Source organism: Periplaneta americana, chromosome 2, assembly GCF_040183065.1.
Source record: "Periplaneta americana isolate PAMFEO1 chromosome 2, P.americana_PAMFEO1_priV1, whole genome shotgun sequence".
In the NCBI taxonomy this organism is placed as follows: Eukaryota; Metazoa; Arthropoda; class Insecta; order Blattodea; family Blattidae; genus Periplaneta; species Periplaneta americana.
In genome coordinates, this window is record NC_091118.1 from 37,848,175 (window position 1) to 37,871,264 (window position 23,090).

Genomic DNA, 23,090 nt, shown 5'->3' on the forward strand with positions numbered 1-23,090 from the left:
CAGTTAAATCGTTATTATCTTGAGTATGCGAATTCCGATTTCAAAAATGTTGACGGTTATTGTTGTCTAACCAATTGCAATAAAGGTACTGAAAGTTTAAGAATACTGAATAGCTTACTGAATATATAATTACGAGCTCCGTAATATCTGACTGGGTGTGACTACTTACGGGCTAAAATCTTGTTCCAGAGAATGCCTCGGTTTCACACCTCTACTTATTGGCCATGATTGCCTGGCCAGTCACTTTCATAAACTTGATTTACTTCCGTCATATTTTATTTATTACGTTCTGAGCAGAACCATGTGGAAATAGAGCTTGCCAAGCCTTGAAGATGAGATGCATCCAGATATTATTAAATCTTGAGCAGTAAGGAGGATATGACTTTGTTAAACATGCTGGTAGTTTCATGACTGTCATGCATCTTCACAAATACAGTCCTAATAATTAGTAGAGGTTCTGTTCCTTTGTGAAGATGATGTATATATATTCTGTGATAGTAGACACTTCATGTATTCGATTATTCTCAACATGTTACTGAAGTTAAAGCAGATATAATTTGAGAGACTTTTTTTCTGATGCAGGTTTAAGACACAGTCGAATTTATACAGACACAAGGATTATCATGGAGGTATACAATTCCCATGCAGCGTATGTGGACGAGTGTATCCAACTAACAGCACACTTCGAGCCCATAGCATAACTCACAGTGACCTTAGACCTCACGCATGTCCTCTTTGTGACAAGACCTTCAAACGTAATCAGGATCTCAAGGTACTTTTTATGCTCATTTATATTCTGTGTGTGTTTGTGATTGACTTGAATGACTGTTAGTTTTTGTGTCTTGATAATACAGAGCGTTCGCCTATGGGTGAGGCCAGGAAAGCGGCATGTACTCCGATCCGTCGCTTTGTGCGCGCAGTTGTTGAGACACGCTCGACAATCAAGAACATCAGGGTCGACAAGTTATCAGTTGTGAGTCAGATTTTGCAGTATTTAACACGTACAGTGCAGTTTCTTGACACAGTTGCTTAAATATTCAGCGTTGTGTAAAATTTATTAACAATGGAAAACGCAAAATTCACGCTTGAACAAAGAGTTTTTATGTATGATGCATATGTGAAAACAGAGTCATGTAGAGAGGTGCGTAGGCAATTTGAATTGAAATATCCGGGTGCTCCAATTCAGGGTAGAGAAACTGTTAGACGTCTTGTTAACAAATTAAGGACAACAGGATCGATAAATGCTACAATTCCTAAGCGAAAACAAAGAGTATTGACGGAAGAAAAAATTAATGAAATCAGTGCATCACTTACACGCTCTCCTAATAAATCTCTAAGACTTGTTTCACAGGAAGTTAGTGTTTCAAAAACATTGGTCCTTACTGCTGCTAAACTTTTAAAATTAAAACCCTACAGAGTATAGTATAGAAAGCGGAAGCTTACGGATAGACGATTCCCGCAAGCGACACCACAAGCAGGCCGCTTTCCTGGCCCCACCCGTAGGCGAATGCTCTGTACATTTGAACCTCTATAGAGTGAAAATCAATATAATGATAAATTTTGTCACTTGTAGATAACCCATATTGTCCTGTCATAGTTGTGTGTGCTGGTATAACATGCTGATAAACCATTGGTGTGTGTGTGCGTGTGCGCGTGCGCGTGCGCGTGTGCGTGTGCATGTGTGTCATAGGCGGAGAGAGAACCATTTCCTTGGGGGACAAAGCAATCCCCATATAACGGGTTTATGGAGTACATCATTTACCTCCTTTCCCTGTTATAGCTTAACCTTGGTAATCAGAATACAATAATTTAATAAAGATATTTTTGGGGGGCATGTTTCTTACAGTGTTACATCCAAATCCACTATGTTTCGGACCGAGTTGTATGAGACTTCAACTGTAGGTCTACTACAAATTATAATAGGGCATAATTTAAAAACAATCTCTTTTTCTCTCTCGTACATAAACATATATAGATCAATAAAACTACGTAACAGTGCTAACAGAAACTTTTTTATATGAAGCTTTCCTGAAGATATCATATGAAATGTAAACTCTAATTAGCCTATTTTATGTAATCTGGTTTTTAAGTTTACACATTACATCGGGATCACTTTTCTTTTTTCTGCATTGTGCAATATGTTATCCATATTTCTTCTGAATTCAATATTTTCTAACGTTAATAATAAACGTTATTTTATTTTTTTTTATATTAATATTGTATTATGTAATTTCTGTAACTGTAATTTTAATTTTATTTCCTATTTTATTTTATTTTATATTCTCTTATAGGCTTGTTAATATTATATCTGAACTGTGACCGAACACGAGCGCTGCTCATTCAGTCTCAAATTTTGTTAATACTACTGTATCTCCTTTTTTATATTGATTGTATTATTTTATTTCTATTTCTCTTGTTTGTAATTATATTCTTTATCCTGTATATTTAAATTTAAATAAGTAAATAAATAAAAGCAGTGACGGTAAAAAAAAAAAAAAGAGTTCAGAGAAGTTTGGGGGGCAGTACCCCCCCCCATAACTCCGCCTATGGTGTGTGTGAGTGTGTGTGTGTGTGTGTGTGTGTGTGTATGTGTTTGCGCATGTGCGTGCATACATATGTGCATGTTAAAAAATTATGAGGGTCTTATAATCAATGGTGTCTTATTTTCGAGTAAATACAGTATGTCCTGTATCATGCTGTGCTGTTCATGAACAGCATTTTCTGTACACCCTACAGATGTTAACATGAGAAAACTGTAGGGTTTTAAACATACTGCATACGTTACGGTAATGTAGAAGCAGTGTTTGCCTGTGTTTTTACAGTGTTTGCTAATTATGTTTCTGTAATTGTGAGTGTTAATCAAACAATTTGTTAATTGAAATGTTTATGTTTGCAGTTTCACATAAATCAACATACGGGTGCTCGACCTTATCAGTGTCCGTACTGTCCCAAAGCATTCGCCAGCTCAGGCAATTGTTTCTCTCATCGCAAACGAATGCATCCTCAGGAGGTTGAGCGTGACAGGGAACGGGCAGCGCAGATAATGCGGTGAGATGATGACAGCTGCTAACAGGAGCTTCTGCTCTAAGTGTTAAGGTATCTTCCCTCTTGTGTTACAGACAGACTCTTGTCTCGTAGCTGTGGCATTTTGCAATTCAATTGCACATATTTCCCAGCAATGCTTAAATTGATATGTGGTGATATAATTGTCATTTTTGGTGGCATTCAAATTAATATTCTGCTCAAAGCTGTTGTATGGAAACTATTGGAAATGTTTCCAGAACAGATGTCCCCAAGAAATATAGCCATTTTATAAAAATGATGAAAAATCAGTATGAGAGTACGAGAAAGTTGTATAAATGTATTTATTAGGATGCTGATGTAATGTTTACTGTACAAAAGGTTCCCATGGATTACTTAATTAATTACTTACTTACTTATTCCGTGATCCTAAAGCCCATGCAGGGCCTTGGCTTCCTGCACTATAATAGACCATCCTTAGATAGTTGAATATTTCACGATTTTTTAAAAAAAATGTATATATATTTCTCAGTACCTAATTCTGTGGCGCCAAGGTAAAATGTAATGTATCATATGTTGCAATTTTTCAGGAGCGAACATTTAAATTTTGAACGGCCAAATAAAATCGTAACAATCATGTTTCATAACAATGACTTAAAGAGAAAAATAATAGAGATATGTGTGTCATGTTTTTCCAGACTAAAGATACCATCAGAATGCACTACATGTCGCAAAATCTCATTTTTGCCAAAAATTGATACAGTACTTTTTGTCTTGGGACCACAGAATTACGGTAAATATACAGCCTTCAATTTTTTTATGCCTGATTTGAACCAACGAAACATCGCGAAATCCGTATTATGCCGCGAATTTTCCATATTTTTGCGAAAATATGCGATTTTTTAAGCTGTAAGCTATTAATGTGCGCGAATTTTAGATTTTTTTTTTTTTTTTAATTTTTTGTACTGTGATCAGTAGTCATAGTTCATAGTGTAGGTAAGGTTGATATCTATGGTCTGCACATTCAATAGTATTGAATCCGTTTTTGTTCAAACATCTGATATGAACAAATTCCTGACATCATATCCAGCTTTGGTTTGTGCATAATACTGAGTGTGTAAAAAGTTTCACCCGATTTTGAATGCAGAAAGTATTATTTATTTATTTCAACATGATGGTCACCTGAAACGAACCATAACCATAACCATGGCACAGTAATTCTATTCACCGTCAACAACAGCTTCACAAAATAATAACAATAATGTTAATAATACTTGTCCTTGTGCATGGGGTATGCTTGTGTGAATAGAAATGGGGCATATCTTTGTACACACTTGGTATATAGCGAGAGTCATGTTGTAAGCGCTCTTAGCCCACTGAAGGCACCCTTTGTGCCATGTGCAAATACAAACTGTGAATGTTTTTCATCATGTCTGATGAAGATCATCATTTGTCAAAAGAAAAATCTATCTTTTTTATGAAATTCATTTTGAAAACTAGGGTATTTACGTGCTATTGAAGCTATGTATTTTGAAAATGTTGAAAAATTCAACTGAAAAACATCAAATTTACCTTTTGAAAATCACACTCTCTGCTCTTCGAATTTAACGAAAAATTCCAATCCCTAGTCATTCTATACTCTTGACTGCCATTGTCCTCCACTTTCTAAAGGCTGGTTCACAATAAACCGGGAACGAGAACCAGAATGAAAACAAGAAGCAGAGGACGTGAATATGAAAATTTTTTATTCACATTAACCCGAGAATGTAGGCGACTATGCATATCGATATGCATGTCAATAACGATATGTAAAGTCGATATTACGCATTCTGATGTTATTTGTTAATAATTGACCAATGGCGTTCTCTCATGAGTACAAGGCAGCCAACATAAACACAAGTTAACCAACTTCGAAATTTCAACTGAAACATTTCATTAGGTACGGTACTATAAATATGCCCCTGCATCTTTATTATCACAACCTATTTTAAGTCTACCATAATGTAAAATAATTAGAGAAGAAACATTTGTAATAGAACAAAAATGAACACAACAGTAGTTATTGAATTGAAGCATGAATATGTAGTGTGTCATACAACCAATACAGTAATAGAATATGATTCACTTACGATCGGTGTTCAAAGATGATGCAGTTATTAAAAGCCACGTATTCTCCTTCATTTTCCATCTTTATACGAGGCGTCCGCTTATCGTAAACGTGAGGATTTTCCTCAACAATCAATATTAGAATCTCATCAAATAAAACTTGCTCCATGATGCACAGCACAGAACAAAATAATGCATAGGTTATGTCACGATCTTCTTGCTACAAAATATACGACGACAAAATAGCTTTTAGATGGCAATAGAATGAATCTAGTGGGCTGTGATCGGAAACGTGAACGCCAAAGTTGAAACTTGGCCAACTCTCCGTTCCCGATCCCGGGCTCCGGCAAGCTTTTCGTTAATTGTGAATGTTCACATTTAAATGTACACATTTTAACAATTTTACCGTTTTCGTTTTTGTTCAGATTCTCGTTTCCGGTTTATTGTGAACCAGCCTTAACTCCGATCCTCCTTAAATCTTCTTCCACATCATTAGTCCACCTTTTCGTAGGTCTGCCTCTCTGTCTCCAGCCTCCAGGATTTCCGTATAGAGCCTTCCTTGCCACTCTTCTGGCACCTCACTCACACCCAAGTAGGAAGATTTCCCAAGAGGGGAAATGTGGGAATGAGAGTGCTGACCCTGTCCATGTTGCTTTGGAACGTGTACTAGGTCACTTCGTATACCGCACATACCATAAAATTTCGATCCATTTTGATGAAATAAAATGAAATTGTTGGGAAGAGTTATATTTTATTAACTAAGGGTATTTCCAGTTCAATTTCTAAGTTCTTGGAGGTCATTAATTTTTGTCTGATGAACTTTGGATTTGATAAATCTCCAAACAAAAAAAAGTCTAATGACGAAGTGCATCAACCTCAGTTAAAAAACGCACTAGTCATAGGTTACGAAATGATGGTTAAACAGCAACCGTGATTAAAAGTGATTTCTGTGCACTGTTCATAATCACCAATTATTTAAACGTGGTTAGTGACATCTCATTTAACCAGCATAAAAGTCTATGATGGTACACTGTTTTTACAAAATGACTAAAGGAGAACTTCCATTCCTCTGCAAAGATAATAGTCTGTGTCTAAAATCGACTGTGCTTACTCCATTTTACATTGAAACGAACGTGAGCTATATTTTTAAGTTGCATTTGTTTGCCTTTGGGCACTGTTATGTTTGCAAGTTGCATTTCTTTGCTTTTCAGTGCTGTTAGGTTAAAATCGTACAAAATGAAAAATTAAATGCAAAAATGATTATATCCCAACTGAGTTTGAAGTATTGATAGACTTAATTACTATATTTGAATATATTATATATGAAAAAAGATAGATTATCCATAAAGGAAAATAATGAAGATTAGTGAGAATGTGTGTACGATCCAGGACCCCATTTATACCAGGGAACTATGCATTATCCTAAGATCCACCCATAACCTCTTTTCGTTCAGCCAGTGACATAGAGAAAGGTACATTATTTCAAATTTTGTTATTGTTGGAAATTTAGGGTGCTGGTCTAATTTGGGGGCTTGTCGTATTCCGGACTACATAGTAATAACTAGACCACAGAACTTCATGCTATTGCATGTTTTTTTATTGATTTGACATACTGGAAAAGTAAAAGTGGATCTTTGTCCATAATGACAATATAAAATTCTAATGAAACCAACTTTATTTTGCATATTTAAATTAATATAATATTAACATCTCTCCTTTTTTTTCCCGATTTATTATCTAATTTCACAATTTCTCTATAATAGAAATAATAATTTCTAATAATAATAATAATATAAAAATTCTGAGAGAAATATAAAATCAATGTAATCTTCATTACATTTGTAAAAAATTTCTTCACACCCATAAGCAGTGCTGACTAGATCAGGCGCTATGGACAATACTCTATAACAGAGTCGGCAGTATGAAAGCATAATTCCAAGCCTTTGGCGTGAGACGAACTCGATAGCTCAATGGTAGAGCGCCTGACCAGAGAACAGGAAGTCGCAGGTTCGATTCCCGCTCGAGGTTGTGTAATTTTTCTTTCATACTATGGCATGATTGTGACTATAATAGTATTTAAATTCATAAAATCAATGTTAAGGTCATGAAATTCTTGCAACGAAAATGAATAATTCTGCTAGTGCTCTCTGATTTGGTATAACCAAACCTGAATGTATTTAAACACCAGTGATAATGGAGTCACGTGACAATGAAATTGCTGCGACAATGGATACTTCCTGCTAGTGCGCTCTGATTTCATAGAACCAAGATTGTATATATTTAAGGGAGGAGATGGGTAAAATTTTGGCCATTTTTGGTCAAAAATATGTTTTTCATTTTATTGCATAAAATTAATCTGTAGACCCCAATGTATGAGTGTGCAAAGTTTCGGCCCCCTGTGGCACTTGGAACTATAATTAATTACGCCATATTTAAATTGCTGTTCTCTTTAAATGCCTAGCATGTAAACCTTAAAAGTGATTATTTTCAAATTAAATTGTGTGTTCCTTTCTATATATTCAAAATCTAAAGGCTTCTATAATTTTCAAGCTATCAAGCTGAATATTTTTCTTCATGATCTATATAGTATGGTTAACAAACGAGTATCGAAGTTTTTATATGTAATTACTTTTTAACTCAAAAATAATTTGTATAACAATAGGTACTAGAAAATTAAACAAATAACTTTTGACAAAATAATAATTTTTTTCTCTATTCTAAGGATATATTTCTAAAATATGGATGTTTAAATACATCAAAGATACTGTAATTTTTTTTTCTAGATCATATACTTAAAATTTGTACGAGGAGATAGATTTTGAAAATATGCCTCAATTTTTTTTTATAAAAAGGGAATAACTTAAAAAATATGTGGGGTGGTATGCATGAAAATTTGTAGCATGTATATGTATCATATGTGGAATATGTGTGCCAAAAAGGAACCAACTATCTCAAAAACTACAGAAGTTAGAAATTTCACCCATCTCCTCCCTTAAACACCTTCGACAATGTAGTTACGTAAAGTATAAATTTTCATTCCAACAAGTTTAATCACTGAACAGCTTACTGTGCAACCAAATCAAAAACAGTGCATGATCGATCTTCTTACAACTTTAACTGCTACCTACTTCATTAAGAGATTAGGGGGAGGGGGGGGGAAGTTCACACTATTTAAATCACTGGTCTGCAAGCTGTATAAAGTTTGTTGCCTAATTAAAAGAAAGCATATCCTACCTATAATCTTTTCGCTGTAAGAAAAATCCTAATATAAACAATAGCATGTGACTAAAGAGAGGCTTCATTGGCCGCTGTTTGGTGCCATAGATTCTCAGTATGAGTTCCCGCCTACTGTTGTATATTCTGTTTCATGTTAAACATTTCCCGTTACTCGTCAAGTAGGCCTAACCTCACTACTATGCATTCGTTTGCTTAGGAAACATTTACTTTATAATTACTCCAATTAAAACTCACATAACTTATTATATACATTTAAGACATTTGTTTTTCTCCCCTTTTGAGAGGGTTTCCACTCTTATGATTAATAACCACACACACCGAGGATGCAGAAGCCATACTTCAGTACCACGTGCTTACGTGAACAACTAGGAGCTCAACTGACGCCAGCTTGTTACAAGATCAGACTACCTCGGTATTACTGTTTGTATTCATCTGCGTTGATAGTACATAACAAAATATAAAAGTAGCTTTTCTTTTACATATCGTTTTACATATGAGTGAAGTTATATGTTTCATTGTATTTAAGAACTAGAATCAATTTTTTATTTTCAAATAATACAAGATGATAGTTTCCAAATATGGACTATATTTTCCTGCGTCGTGTGTTTCGACTGTGAGCCAATCACAGGTATGACAGCCACGTGTTTGTGTTTACATTAGGATTTTTCTTACGGCAAAAACAGTATACTTCTTAACGTGTACATTTTATTGAGCATCTAATCAGTAAATGTACCTATTACGTTCACGTTAACACTTTGTTTGTTAAAAACATAAAATTACTTAGTCACACGTTAAAAATTTTTACCTATTACCATTGTTTCTAGTCTGCTCCTCAGTAGGAGTGTGCTGATGCAACCTGCAACATATTATTATTGGAAAAATAAATGAAGTTAAATATTCCACACAGGAAGTAAAGAAAGTTAAAAAGACATCCATTCAAATATATATGTAAAATTCATAATTAGTGCATTAAAAAAAAAATGGATTTAATAAAAATGATGACGACTTCACAATAATTATTATTTTAAATTATCTTTATATGTCATATTATTAAACCACATATCCGTCAAGTGTATTTTTTATTGCATTTACTTCAAGTTTTAGCACATATGTCAACAGTTTTAAAGTTTTTTTGGTGTAATATTAACAAATGTTTAATTGCATTATATTTTTTATTTGTTCAAAACAATTTACTGAATGAGATAGTAATATTATTTTGCGTTTTCTTGTAGGTTTAGTTCTCCTTTGCCACCTTTTCATGCTTTCCAGTCACAGCTTATACCTTAAATAAAAAAATATGTTATACAGTAGAGCATCGATTAACCAAATGCCAATCAACCAAAACATCTGTTAACCGAAAGCGATCCAGTGAGCAAATTCAAATTTACGCACACGTCATGTAGAAATTCTGCTAGCGCCGTTTGCGAGATTTAGTGGGAAAAAAACGAGTCTCAGCTCTGAAGCAAAAAAAAAAAGAAAAAAAAAAAAAAGAAAAAAGAAAGAAAGAAAAAGAAAAAAATTTTGACTTCTTTTCCTAAACTGTAGGCCATTTTGATCTACATCACATATTCATTATATATGAAGTCTCGCCTACCTCATTGAATATTACACGACTACTATGAAGTAGCCAATGTGTATTATCACCATTTAATACGAGAAAAATTCGTTCCGTCACCGGGAATCGAACCCGGGACCTCTCAGCTCTACGCGCTGAGTGCTTTTTCCAACTGAGCTATGCCGGGACACGATCCACGGTGCCGGCCGAACTCCTCTCGTTGTAATGTTTTACGGCCTTACTACCTGCACTTTAGACATTGTAAGTCATACATGCAGGAGCGCATATTTAAATGACTTTATGGCCATATTCAACATCAGTTTGTGACAACTGCTAACAGTTAATACATCACATATTCATTATATATGAGTCAAGCTAGGTTAGTCAGTTCTCTATGTTATTTGTAAGACATGTGATACAAAATATATATGTACAGTTTTGTGTTTTAATATCAGTGTTTCTTTGTTTCATACTGCTCCTATAGTACCGGTACAATTTGTTTTCGTAAATGATCGGTTATCCAAAAAATCAGTTATCCGATTGTTTCGGATAATCGATGCTCTACTGTAATAACATTATTTACATTTCTGTTACAAGATGGAAAAGTTAAAAGTATTAACTTCATCGTTATGCCAAGAAAAATTCATTTTTTACCATCTTCTACAGTGAGATTCTTTTAAAATTATTGATTTGCAAGTCAGCTGCTTATGGATTTGACCCCCTTGCAACTGCTGGCATCTCTTTCTGTGAACTCACAGTGCCACAACATTCCACTGACATTCTCTACATTCCCCGCTATAAAGTTACAGCATGCTACACATCAAGTAAATTGGAGATACTGTACAAATTCGTGTCTCTTGTGCTATATGTACGTCTCAGGGATTTTCAAGGATTATGTTCAAAGACTGCTTCTATTTTATCAGCACATGGCCTGTTCGTTCCTTTTTCATGGTCATTCTCAGAACCTCTTCCGTCAAACTTACTCACTAAATCTAATATTGTTTTTCGCGATGGGATTGGACTGTTAGGAAATTTACACCTTAAATTTTTGCCTTGTTCTACTGCATGATTTCTTACACTTCAGTTCGAGGCAGCTTGCGGCTATGCTGTAACTTTACAGAGGGGAATGTAGAAGAATGCTGGTGAAATGTTGTGATGCTGTGAGTTCATGGAAGGAGATGCCAGTTGTTGCGAGGGGATTGTACTGATAAGCTGTCGACTTGCAAACTGGTAGTTTTAAAAGATTCTTTTCTATAAATACAAGTGCTGATAATATTCGGGTCATTTAATTGAGCTTAACGAATGTATGTTGTCATGATGATTAATTCGAGACCAGAGGTCGAGAAATAATTATCCAATGACAACAAACATGAGTTTAAAAGGCGAAATTAAATTATCTGAGGATAACTATTAACACGAATTGTACTTGGCAAGATAATCCCAATGCAAACAATTGTAATACTGCACAACTAAACATTTGAAGTTAAGATCCAGAAAAAGTCGAATCGAAACAGAGATGATAGGAATAAAAGGCTCATTAGAATAAAAGCAATTGAACATTTGAGGTTATAACAACACTTTATTTTGAACGCTTTTATCATTGCTTGTCTATAATTTTGAACATGCTTAATTTTATTGTAAACCATTTTTACGATCGATAATTGTTGTAAGGGCGAAAGGAACTGGCCACCCTACCCCATTATCTCCTGGCCTGGTTGCCTCATAAGTGGTGCTTTCTTGGTATTACTTGTAAGGTTCAGAGAGTTGACTAAACAACAATTGTTCAATTGTATTTTGAAGAAATGTTTGATATGATTATTGTTTCTGCAGTGCATGTAGTCTTATTCATGTGTGAGGATAGATTGATAATAGATTCAAATCAAGAACACATATTCTCTATTATATAAAGTAATTTTTTGGTGAAATGTTGGTAAGAAGTTAATGCTTCCATTGTCAGTTACAAAAGTTAAGCAGCAATTGATGAGGAAGAGATAGGAATGAGGCCCTATTTTATTCTAATCCTTCTGGGTAGCAACCTACCTGTTAAGAGTCATTACTAAGAGCTACTTTGCAGGACACGTCAAGGGGTATATAACGACGAGAAAGAGGATAATACAGTGAAATGCCACTGTTACAAACGCTGCAATTACAAATTTTTCAGAATAACGAAACAATTTTTTAGTCCCAGCCATTTTACTATTAATTTACATGTTAAAAATGTTCAGTTTAAGAAATGCATAAGTAACGAACTATTCAGTTTAACGTAATAATAATTCATTCCGCGACAAAAAAAAATGTTATTTTAACAAAACTAGGCCTAATAAGCAGTTAAAAATTACTTAAAATAAATTCGAAATAAAATAAAATAAATGAGTTATAAATGGTCACCCTTGGTTTCAGTGAGTTTTCTGAATGCACTTCTGTAGACACATTGTTGTGGTTTGAATTTATACTTAAATGAAACAGTTCAATAAAATCAACTTTCGAAGGTAGTGATCGATTCAGAACCCAATCTCGTAGATTGTAATATTTTGAGAAATCGATTTAACAAGATGGCTGTAAATGTAACAGCACCTAACCTATATAATCCTGTTCAGCGTACTTTTTGCTCTGTAAAACTTAATTTTTGGTCCTAACAAGATCATGATGAATAATAAAATATTGTAAAATATGCAAGAATTATTATTCAATTGTCGAATATGCATTATGGTACAGATTCTTATTGAAGTTGCAATATAATATGGATATACAGTATAACCTAACCCAGGTACAGTATCTGTTACTATATAATATGGAACACAATTTGTAGGCAAATTTAATCAATTTTCAGTTTAATGAAATTTCACTATAACGAAAATAATTACAGTACCCCCTCAAGTTCGTTCTATTGGCATTTCACTGTATAACTATCAGAAGAAAGTTGCTATTAGTTTCCCTGTAATATTCTAGTAACCTTCGGAAGGACCATCAGTTATTTTTCTCCATCCCGTTTCTCTATACCATTTTATGTCCAGTCCTGGAGAGTAGCTCTAGATAATGGATCCAACAGATAAGTAGGTTGTCTCTTTACCTTCCCAGATGACAGAGCTGATATGTTGATCAGAAATATTGACTGTGTTCACATATGTGATATGGTGCATATACCCAAGAATTTCACACTATGATATGAAAGTTTCAAATCATGCTTATTAGAATTGATTTGTGGATTTGGGGTCAACAGGCTGGTAGCCTTGGCCCTCTATGGGCTCTCGCGAACAGGATTATTATTATTATTATTATTATTATTATTATTATTATTATTATTATTATTATTATTATTATTAGTCTAGTAGCTATAAAGTGTTATTCCAAAACAATTTTTTTTTTTTTTTAAATAAGCTCTGGAGTTAATTTTTATCACCAAATATTATATATTTCTTTCGATAAACTAAAGGCATTTTTTGTACGTCAGCATTATAAACATTCTTTATCATTAGTCAAAATCGTGCATAATATGCGACATTATTAAATTAGTGTCGTAAAAATATTACCATGACAACTAAAACGTCAAAGTTAACATTATGAAATGATTTGTCATGCTGTAATATTTAATACATCATTGTTGTCATAGCAACCTCTTTCTTCATAGACCATGATATCAAACTACTCATCATTACAAATCTGATGTTATTTCTTTATTAATTGTTTTGTGATGCTGCCGTACAAAAAGATAATCTATGAAACACGTTTATTATGAAACAAGTTCATAATGTTATACTTTATGGCATGAGTCAAATTTTAGGGAACTTCATAAAGTGTGACATTGTTTGACATTTGAAGCATTGAGAATGCTGTAATTCTAAGTCACAAAGACAAAATTTCACATGGAAGCGCATTAGAAGTTCAGAATCCAATGCTGTTAGTTGCAGTATAATAATTTATTCAGTGTATAGTTACGTTATTTGTTGAGTACATTTTATATATAATATTTTATGGAACAACTGGATAATACCCACGGCAGAGCAATGTCGATAGTCGACATTACTCGCTGGCCACTAGTCACCAGGCCGTACCGAGCCTTGCCAAACAAAACACAATCGAAATGGTGGTACTAAAGTTCGCGACTATATTCTTAAATAATTCACTGCATTAGTCAAGTGCAAGACTTCTGGCTTCTGTTGCATTCAAACAATTATAAAATACGATAATTTGGTCCAGGAAGCATCCGTTTTTGATGCAAAGATAATTTGTTTGGCATGTTTCTTAAATAAAATTACGAAATGGCGTTCCTGTGCATAACATTTAACAAAAAAAGAAATATAGCAAAACTGTTTTGTCTCGAGACTCTCATCTAAGTCACGTAATAGGTCACGTAATCTACTTCAATATATTTGCGCAAATATATCTTGTAGTTAACAGTGGTGCTATCTCTCAGTAATGTTCAGAACGAAGGAGGTAGAGAGAGAAAAGAAACAAATTTCTCCCTCCAACGACGCCACACACCAACGTCGTGTTCTTATGTTGGCAAGATTGTGTATTTACTTAAATTTGGTGCTAAACGTAATGGCACGGTTCAAAGATACCGTGGGAATTCTCCAGTTTAGCGTATTTTATATTAGCTTCTCCATATGTATAAGAAATTAACTCTTGCAAAAAAAAAAAAAAACTTTTTTAAATGTAGCTTTGGACTATCTTATTCTCAATGCTTGATTTATGTTGAAACATTTGAACTAATTTGCATTGATATCTGTGATTGTGTGGAAAATAATGGAAGTTTTCATCCAAACATTAAATACAATCACCACATTAATTTTATTTGGAATATATTGGTACAAATATAGATTGTGCATTGAGTCAAAATGCTTTATACAAAAACTTCAGGCTACATAATTTTCTGTGCATTTCAACACCAAGTTATATAATAACAAGAGGGAGGATTCCCAACAGAGCAAAGAGAAATCTGCAGAATATACTACAACTATCCATCACATATTTGGAGTGAAATTGGCTTTGGAAATGTGAGAGGTCATTAGTGTAGGTTAGCGCAGAATTCTGTGTGCGCTGTGCATGTTTATGAACTGTTTGTTTGTTGTTGTTCTGGATGAAAAGGGTAATTCTGCAGATGTTCTCCTCCTGTTAGCAGTGTTACTCGCAAACTTATCAGGCGAACAAGTAAATAAATAAAATGAAAGTATGTTATTCATGTTGATGACAATTTTTTTATGGAATTTGTAATGTTTGTCCCAAGAACATGCTGCAGTTGCATGTCCCATATCTGATTATAACAAGTTACATTTATGGGAATGTGAGAAGGCAGTTTTTTCTGTACGATGATGTATTTATATACTTATTTATTTTCGTATGTATTTAATAAGATTTGTTTTATTTATTGTTGTAGAATGACAAGCTTTCTAACATTTTACTTTGTACAGAAAGGTCTACAGGACTCGAAACGCAGGTTTAAATATATTATTGTGCTGGGGATTTTGTCATTGAATCATTTACTTCAGTATTGTATTTGCTAATGTTACTCTGCTTACTTGTAATTTATATTTCGTATATTTGAAGCTCTCTATTATGAATTTTTTTTTTTTAGATTATCTAATGAAGAATAATTAAAATGTAATTTAATTTCATGATTGTATAAGTGATTTGTTTGCTTATATGGTGTCTTTTTTGAATACTCAGGCATTTTCACCACTCCTTCTATGTACTTCAGTAGTAGTTTGCTCTAAGGAGTTGGTTCCCTAGAGAAGTTGGTACATTACATTAACTTCTTGTTGTTACTGCAGTGGTTATAAGAATGTTCATGAATTGTGAAATTATGACAAGAAAACTGGAATATCCTGAAGAAACTTGCCACGCAAACTATCAGTTTCCATGACAAATTTTTAATTGAACTTGCCAGAATTTGAACTCTGGACCCAGATGCTCCAATGGAAAAAAATATCAAATTTGTGGTTTAGAGTTCTCTGATGGTAAGATTGTTATTGTTTGTGGCTACCTGTGTGCAATATTACTACAACTGTTGAAATGTTCGTTTTAACAATTCACTGCCAAAGTATCTCCAACAACTGAACTTATTATGTTACACATATAATACAGTGAAACCTGTTCAAGTCCGTTGTGGACAGGTTTCCGTATTATTTAGGTGTGACATTAAAATGGAATATTTTGTCATTCATATACATGAAAAACAAAATGGCATGCCGCAAACTGCAAGAAGTACAAAATATTCCATTTAACACTATTCACATTAAATCAGCTTTCTGTCGCTTATTCCGTTGGTGAATCATCTTGATTAAAATCTCATTTTCTGTATAAATATTATCGTAACTCACTCATTAGTCATTAAACATTACTAAAGTTTACTAATCTCATTATATTTAATATCTAACACTATACTCTAATACTGTACTGTATATCACTGCACATTATTAGTTAATTGGACTAGAAGCCATCTATTAGAAGCCTTGAATTCTGGTTTATTTAATTTCTTTCCCAGTTCAATAGCTTGCTTTGCAGAACAGATCCAGAAATTGGCTTGTTCTTTGAAAGGTCATGAAGAACCCACTCCCACAACAGTTCATCTATTTCTACATAAACTGTTGCTTTCTGGTTCCTTTTGTGTCGCCAATATTGGCCGCACGCCACTCACTCATTATGATCTTTATTTTTTAAAGTGTCACACCTGAGTTTTCCACAACTGAAGGGTACACGGGAATAACGATAAAGGTCCATTTTAGAAAGTTTCGAGAAGAACGAATTTTAAAGTTTAAGCACTTAATACTTTGTTATGTGTGTATTTAATAGAAACTGACGTAGTGGAATGTCAAGAACGATTATTTCTTATTACTAGCTAGACCACATGACAGTACTTCCTTTCCACTATAAGATGGCATTATTAACTCAATTTCGATTTTTGATGGACCTTGATCGTTTTTTCCGTGTACCCTTCAACTGTACTTCAGTATTATTTCATATAGACTTTGTTTCTAATTTTCCTTCATCTCGATAACTTTTACTTCATCACTTAATGTTAATGCACATTTTATGCAACTTCTTTTTTTTTTTTTTTTTACCTGGAAATCACTACACTTGCGCTCTGTCTAGCTACGACAGTATAAGGATGTGAAGCATTGAAAATCTTTGAAGGGACTCGTCTGCCTAGTCAACAGGGTAATAAAATTTGTAACTGACAGGCCAACATACCCTCGTACCCTCTAGAATTTTGCAAAGAAAACTTGTTTTCATATTAGTGACCTACATATTTCGTATATTCCTTGAAATTACACTCTGTTTCAAAATATAGTTACAAAATATAGTGTGTGTCCAAAATATTGTTTCCGTTTTGAACAGTAGCAGACAGTTTCAGTTTTATTCAGGAAAAATTACACATAATACATACAAATTTCGCCGGGACCAATAAACTGTTCTGAAATAGACAGGATTCCAGATTATTCAGGTTCCGATTTGAACAGGTTTCACTGTACTAAGACAGAGTATGCTAATTTATTTATAGAACAGTAGACTCATATTTGTAAGGTCCCAGAATCAGCCAATCTTATCAGGACTGTTAGTGGTTTCCTGGATCATAAATTATTAGGAATCTGATTATTTCTAAAGGAAAATGCCAGATTGGTTTCCATTTCCATTACAACAAAGATACAGGGTGTTTCATAATTCCTATTATACACTTCTACGAGTTGTAGAGGAGACTTAATAGATAACATTTTGATGCAGAACTCATATCCAGAAATGTACCGTTTTGGTGCTACAATGATAAGATCGAATCAATTTCAAATTTCTTGCTTCACTTAGGTCAGAAACCTCTTATCTGTATACACTGCAAGAGGTGCTCGAAGTGGTGATCATGACGTTCATTGCACACATTGTATCTGCGAGGAATGTTCCCATACAGACGCTCAAGAATATCTGGTATGTGCTGAATCTCTTCTGCTGCAGCCACAACTCATGCACTCAGATCTTCTTCCGACTGTACAGAGATCTCATAGACAAGGCACTTCAAGACAAGAAAAAGTCAAGGAGTTAAATCCGGCGATCGTGGTGGCCAAGTAATTGGTCTACTTCGAACTATTTACCTTTCCCTGAAAGTTTTGGTCGAGATGTCGGACTGTAAGTGAGGTGAAGTTCGAAGCAGTATGTCAGATTGTAAACAGAAGATACTTGACATCAGGTGACTTCAACCGTCGCTCTTTGTCAATTTGGATTGCTTACTGTGAAGAGGGAGATTTGAAATCTTCATTCTCATCATCCTTGTAGCACCAAAACAGTATATTTCAAAATGCGGGTTCTTTTATCAACCAAGCGCCCTCTACAACCTCTAGAAGTGTATAATAGAAATTATGAAACATCCTGTAAATCGAATGTCTGAAACATTTCAGGTAAAATAATATAGATTATAGAGGCGTCTAAACTAGTATTTTGATGAAAGAGTAATGGAACGGAGAAAAATTCTCTCCAGCGCTGGGATTGAACCCGGGTTTTCAGCTTTACGTCTGATGCTTTATCCACGAAGCCACACTGGATTCCACCCCGGCATTGGACAGAATCGTCTCAGATTAAGTTCCGACTCTTGGGTTCCCTCTAGTGGCCGCCCTCTGCACTACGTCATAGATGTCTATGAATGTAGGACCGAAGTCCACACATGTGCTGAGGTGCACTCGTTGTGAGTGACTAGTTGGCCGGGATCCGACGGAATAAGCGCCGTCTTAAATCACGAAGTGATTTACGCATATCATATATTATTTTAATGTACCGAAGTACATATGCTATTTCCACGCAGATATTCTGTGCCATCATACGATGAAAGAGTAGTGGAATGGAGAAAAATTCTCTCCGGCGGCGGGATTTGAACCCGGGTTTTCAGCCCTACGTGCTGATGCTTTATCCACTAAGCCACACCGGATTTCACCCCGGCGTCGGACAGAATCATCTCAGTGGATAAAGCATCAGCACGTAAAGCTGAAAACCCGGGTTCAAATCCCGGCGCCGGAGAGAATTTTTCTCCCTTCCATTACTCTTTCATCATATGATGGCGCAGAATATCTGCATGGAAATATCATATGTACTTCGGTACATTAAAATAATATATAGTATTTTGAGCTAGGGAACTGATGGTCGGAAATGCCTATTTTAGGTGCCATAAGATTTTGAACAAAAAATATTATATGTTTGAGATACATTTTTGTTACCTATCTGCTTTGGTATTCATAACCAACAATTTTATTTTTGGAGGTGTACGCACATGTAGAGTGTAATTCATTACTCCCGAGATGACGTGTTTATAGGTTTTTCCAGGCATTTCTATACAGCATTCGAAAATTCAGATAACACTGTTGATGGTAGATCAGTAACATTCATTTGAGAATATTATCTGTTGAAGGTTAACATACAGAGTGGAAGGTAACTATTGCACCAAAATGAAAATAGATCATGAGAAGAGATTTGAAAAATCTAAATAAGTTTCTTTTTTCTAACATTTACAGTTTTAGAGCAAATCATAATGTTTCTATTAAACATTTGGCAACATCATGGCTACTGCAATAATTCTAGCAAGTTGGCCTGCACTGTGGCAGGGCAGAGTGAGTAGTTCAAGATGATGTATACCCGTAGCTGATGCAAACAAAAGAACTCCTAGCATTCATCTTTCTCTCTCTTTAGAGTAGAAAAGGAATGATGTAATGTACTTGTGACTTAGTGATAACAATTTTAAACGGAAATATGCGTCTTGTGATATCAGAAATAAATTGTAATAATTTTTAGTGACAGTCATACATTAAATGAACAGTGCTGAAAATAAATCATTACAGCAAATGGTATTATCTATGTGTAATTTTAGACTGAAAAAGTTTAAATTAACGTAAATGTTTCCTGTTTAAATGATGTACCCAATTGAAAACAAAACTGGAAACTGAAAATTAAAGTTAATGTTCTACATCTTAGCCAAAAAGGAAAAACAAAAGCTTTCTCGAAAACATTACTCGATATTACAAGAGATACTCAAAATGCCCTCCATTGGTAATGACTAAGGAAAGGAAGTTCATGCATTTGCATATTTGTTCTCTATCGTTGTGTGAATATGCTGAAAGATTATCTACATGAATCACAAATTTCTGAATACAATGATATTACTTTTATTGTGCATAAAAGTGCATATTTTGCCTTTATTTATAAAAGCATCATATTTTAACATTTATGCAGGAAAACTTATATATTATGTATGTTTATTTGTCTTTCCCTCATTTTTAAAAGTGTGTAACCTCGTAAACACGACTAATTTATGTTTATGAATTTTGAACGTAACGATGACGCCCTCATAGGGAGCCTCTCAAGTTAGCAATTGATATTCCTTTACTGCATTCTTTAGCAGATTTCGATAAAACAGTATCCAGTTTAACATCAGTTCCAGGAAATGTAGAAGATAAAGTGAACGAGAAAACAGCAAATATTCTTTCCAAAAACCCTGGCTATTATCAACTCACAAAAATTCAAGATATTCTCGAAGGAAAAACACCCCAAAAACCAACAAAATTTTCTATAGAACAGTTCACAGCTTTTGTGCAAGCCCCTCTTACTTCTTGTAACGTAGAATGAAGTTTTTCGCACTACAAAGCTATGCTGAGAGATAACAGGTGAAGAATGACAACAGAAAACATACGTCACTGCTTAGTTGTGAACTGTAACAGCATTCAGCAATGAGGCAAGCACTTCAAAATCCATAGACTAAACGTAAGTTACCTATACCTTATTATTCTGTTAAAATAATCTCAGGCTGATAATGCATATTTTGTAGCATATTTATCTATTTTTACGGCATAAATGCATACATATTCTTCACGTTTTTAGGGCATGAACTTCTTTTCCCTGATACATGATTGACAATGTCATAGAAAACTCTCGCTTATTTCTCAGTACTTCATTTTGAGTGACTTTGTGAGCAGCATATGTTCCCTCTCTGCTGTACTGCCACAGGTACGCAACACTGCACAGCATTGCAAGATTTATTTAACGATTTTCGCAATTATTCAATTTAAATTTATGGCTAAACGATATAATTTGCAAAAAAAGACTCTAAGGGCCGTATTCATAGGCATTCTTAGTGCGGGCTTCCGGTGGATCAGCGAACTAATGTTTTTCGTATTCATAAACCAGTGTTAGCGACATGATATGATATGAATCCTGTACAAGTAACCAGTCGATAGCCGGGGCTAGTTTAGCACGTTCGTAGCGTGGGCTAGCGAAATGTCTATGAATAGCACCCTAAGACACTAACTGTTCAGATTATTTTTATCTATCTGCTTGTATAGCAATCAGCCATTTCTCTAGGACCGTTACTGCAATAGAGTGCTGCAAACATTGGGCAAAGACTATTTTTTTTCTGCTTAATGGTGCTTCATTGAAGGAAAAGTGTAATAAAAGTCCTGTTATATTTAATGTGTAGAATCACCTCTTAAATTTTGATGCATCAGTTCCCTTCCACTCTGTATAACACGAAATCACTTATTTGCCAGTGCATATTTTTCAATGTACAAAAGAAATGCCTATCTTCTGATAGTTGAAATTTATCTTAATGTTTTCTTTTTTCCTTTCAAATTGTCACACAATTGGTTTTCATGATTATTCTTTATGAATTGATTAGTAGGCCGATCTATTCAAACCCTTATTTAGGGCGGCTTTTTTATTAAAAAATTAGTTTTCCCTGGAATAATATAAAACTTAAATTTTAATTCTTAAAGTCATATGATACCAATATACCAAAGTTATCCCATTAGATCCCAAAATACATTTAGGGATATGAGATGTTAAGGCTTCTTTAGCTCTGAATAGCAGGTGTCAGGCTTATGTATTGGCTGCTTTATTCTCACTTCTGTTAGGTCCTGAGTGAACTCCTTGGGACAAAGTGCAGCTAAAAAGATTTGATCAGTGGAGTGATCCCAATGAGAATCGAACCCGTGACTTTCTTGCTTGCAGCACAATGCCTTTACTGCGATGCAACTGTGTACCTCTGTCAATACATTGTCACTTACGGTGCAAATGCTCGTATCCCACAAAATCAAAATTTTACAGGGGAATGAAAAAAATTTCTCTTTGTTGCAATTGATTCCAAGCTTTTGTCATATTGAAACTTTCACTTTTCCGCGATTAATGTTAAAACGTAGTTTACGAGATTTTGCTGGTAGATGCTAATCACTTAGATGAATTCAATGGTACCTAAAACTCAATTTCGAAAATTTTTAGACTTACAAATATTTGTATCTAAAGCGGCAAATTATTCCATAACAAAACTATCTTAAAGAATATAGTCACGAATTAAGCAATAAAAGCTTGTTGATCTGTGTATTGTAAGAATCAATCCATAAAATGTTCTAAATATCTCTTTTGTCATTTTACCAGATATGAACCATTGCAGTATTAAATTTTCAGCGTGAAGCCTACCATACAAAACAGTCTGACTTAGAGAAATTATAGCTTCTTGTAGCACAATAAACAGACGATGAAAGAGTCGCCCTCTGCTTGTTACAGTTGGCATAATTTTGTTGTAAAAGAATATGTCTGTGTACTTCGCAATTAGATGCCACTGGATACTACTTATTGTCAAGTATTCAGCCAGAACTTGTTTCTTTACCATTGCCAGATTGTTAGATGTCATAGCAATTTTTAGGGCCATACTGCTCTAAAAATAGCTTCATCCTTTCTCTTCGGGAATAAATTTATATTGACAATGTTTGCACTCTTACTAGTGTATCATGTTACAATTGTTTTAATGTTTCGTGGTTCTTTGTGTTAGGATAAGTCAGAATTCTTCAGCCATATTGCACTTGCAGTGAAAGCTATATCAAGTTATTTGACTTATATCACGAGCCCATACTTACAGGTTAATGCCACGATTATAAAATCATTCATGTGAGCTTCCATCAGCTTTTCAAAGACTAACTCCGACATTTTGTGATATCCTGTGTTGTTAAGTGAGTGGTGCTGATGTCTGAGTCTTCAAATTTGGCACCAGCAAAGGTGACTTTAAACCTTTTTTTACTTTTATGTAAGAAAGTTATTGTTAGCTTGTTTTTTTATTCGAGTAATATTAGGAATTGTAGAAGTATCGAAATAATTACAGCAATTTCTCGAGACTGAAAATATCAGCATTCAATAATAAACTGTATGTTTGAGG

At 34.3% G+C, this 23,090-nt stretch overlaps 1 protein-coding gene across 2 annotated transcripts in view; it reads left to right on the top strand.

The window, feature by feature from the left end:
- LOC138692686 (serendipity locus protein H-1-like) overlaps positions 1-18,781 on the top strand; it is a 59,830-nt gene extending 41,049 nt beyond the window's left edge. For both annotated transcript variants that reach the window (XM_069815823.1, XM_069815814.1), the window contains exons 6-7: positions 583-772; positions 2,897-18,781. In XM_069815823.1, coding sequence (XP_069671924.1) covers positions 583-772; positions 2,897-3,052 — 346 coding nt within the window. In that variant the 3' untranslated portion in view covers positions 3,053-18,781. The remainder of the gene's footprint in view (positions 1-582; positions 773-2,896) is intronic.
- Positions 18,782-23,090: the final 4,309 nt, after the last annotated feature.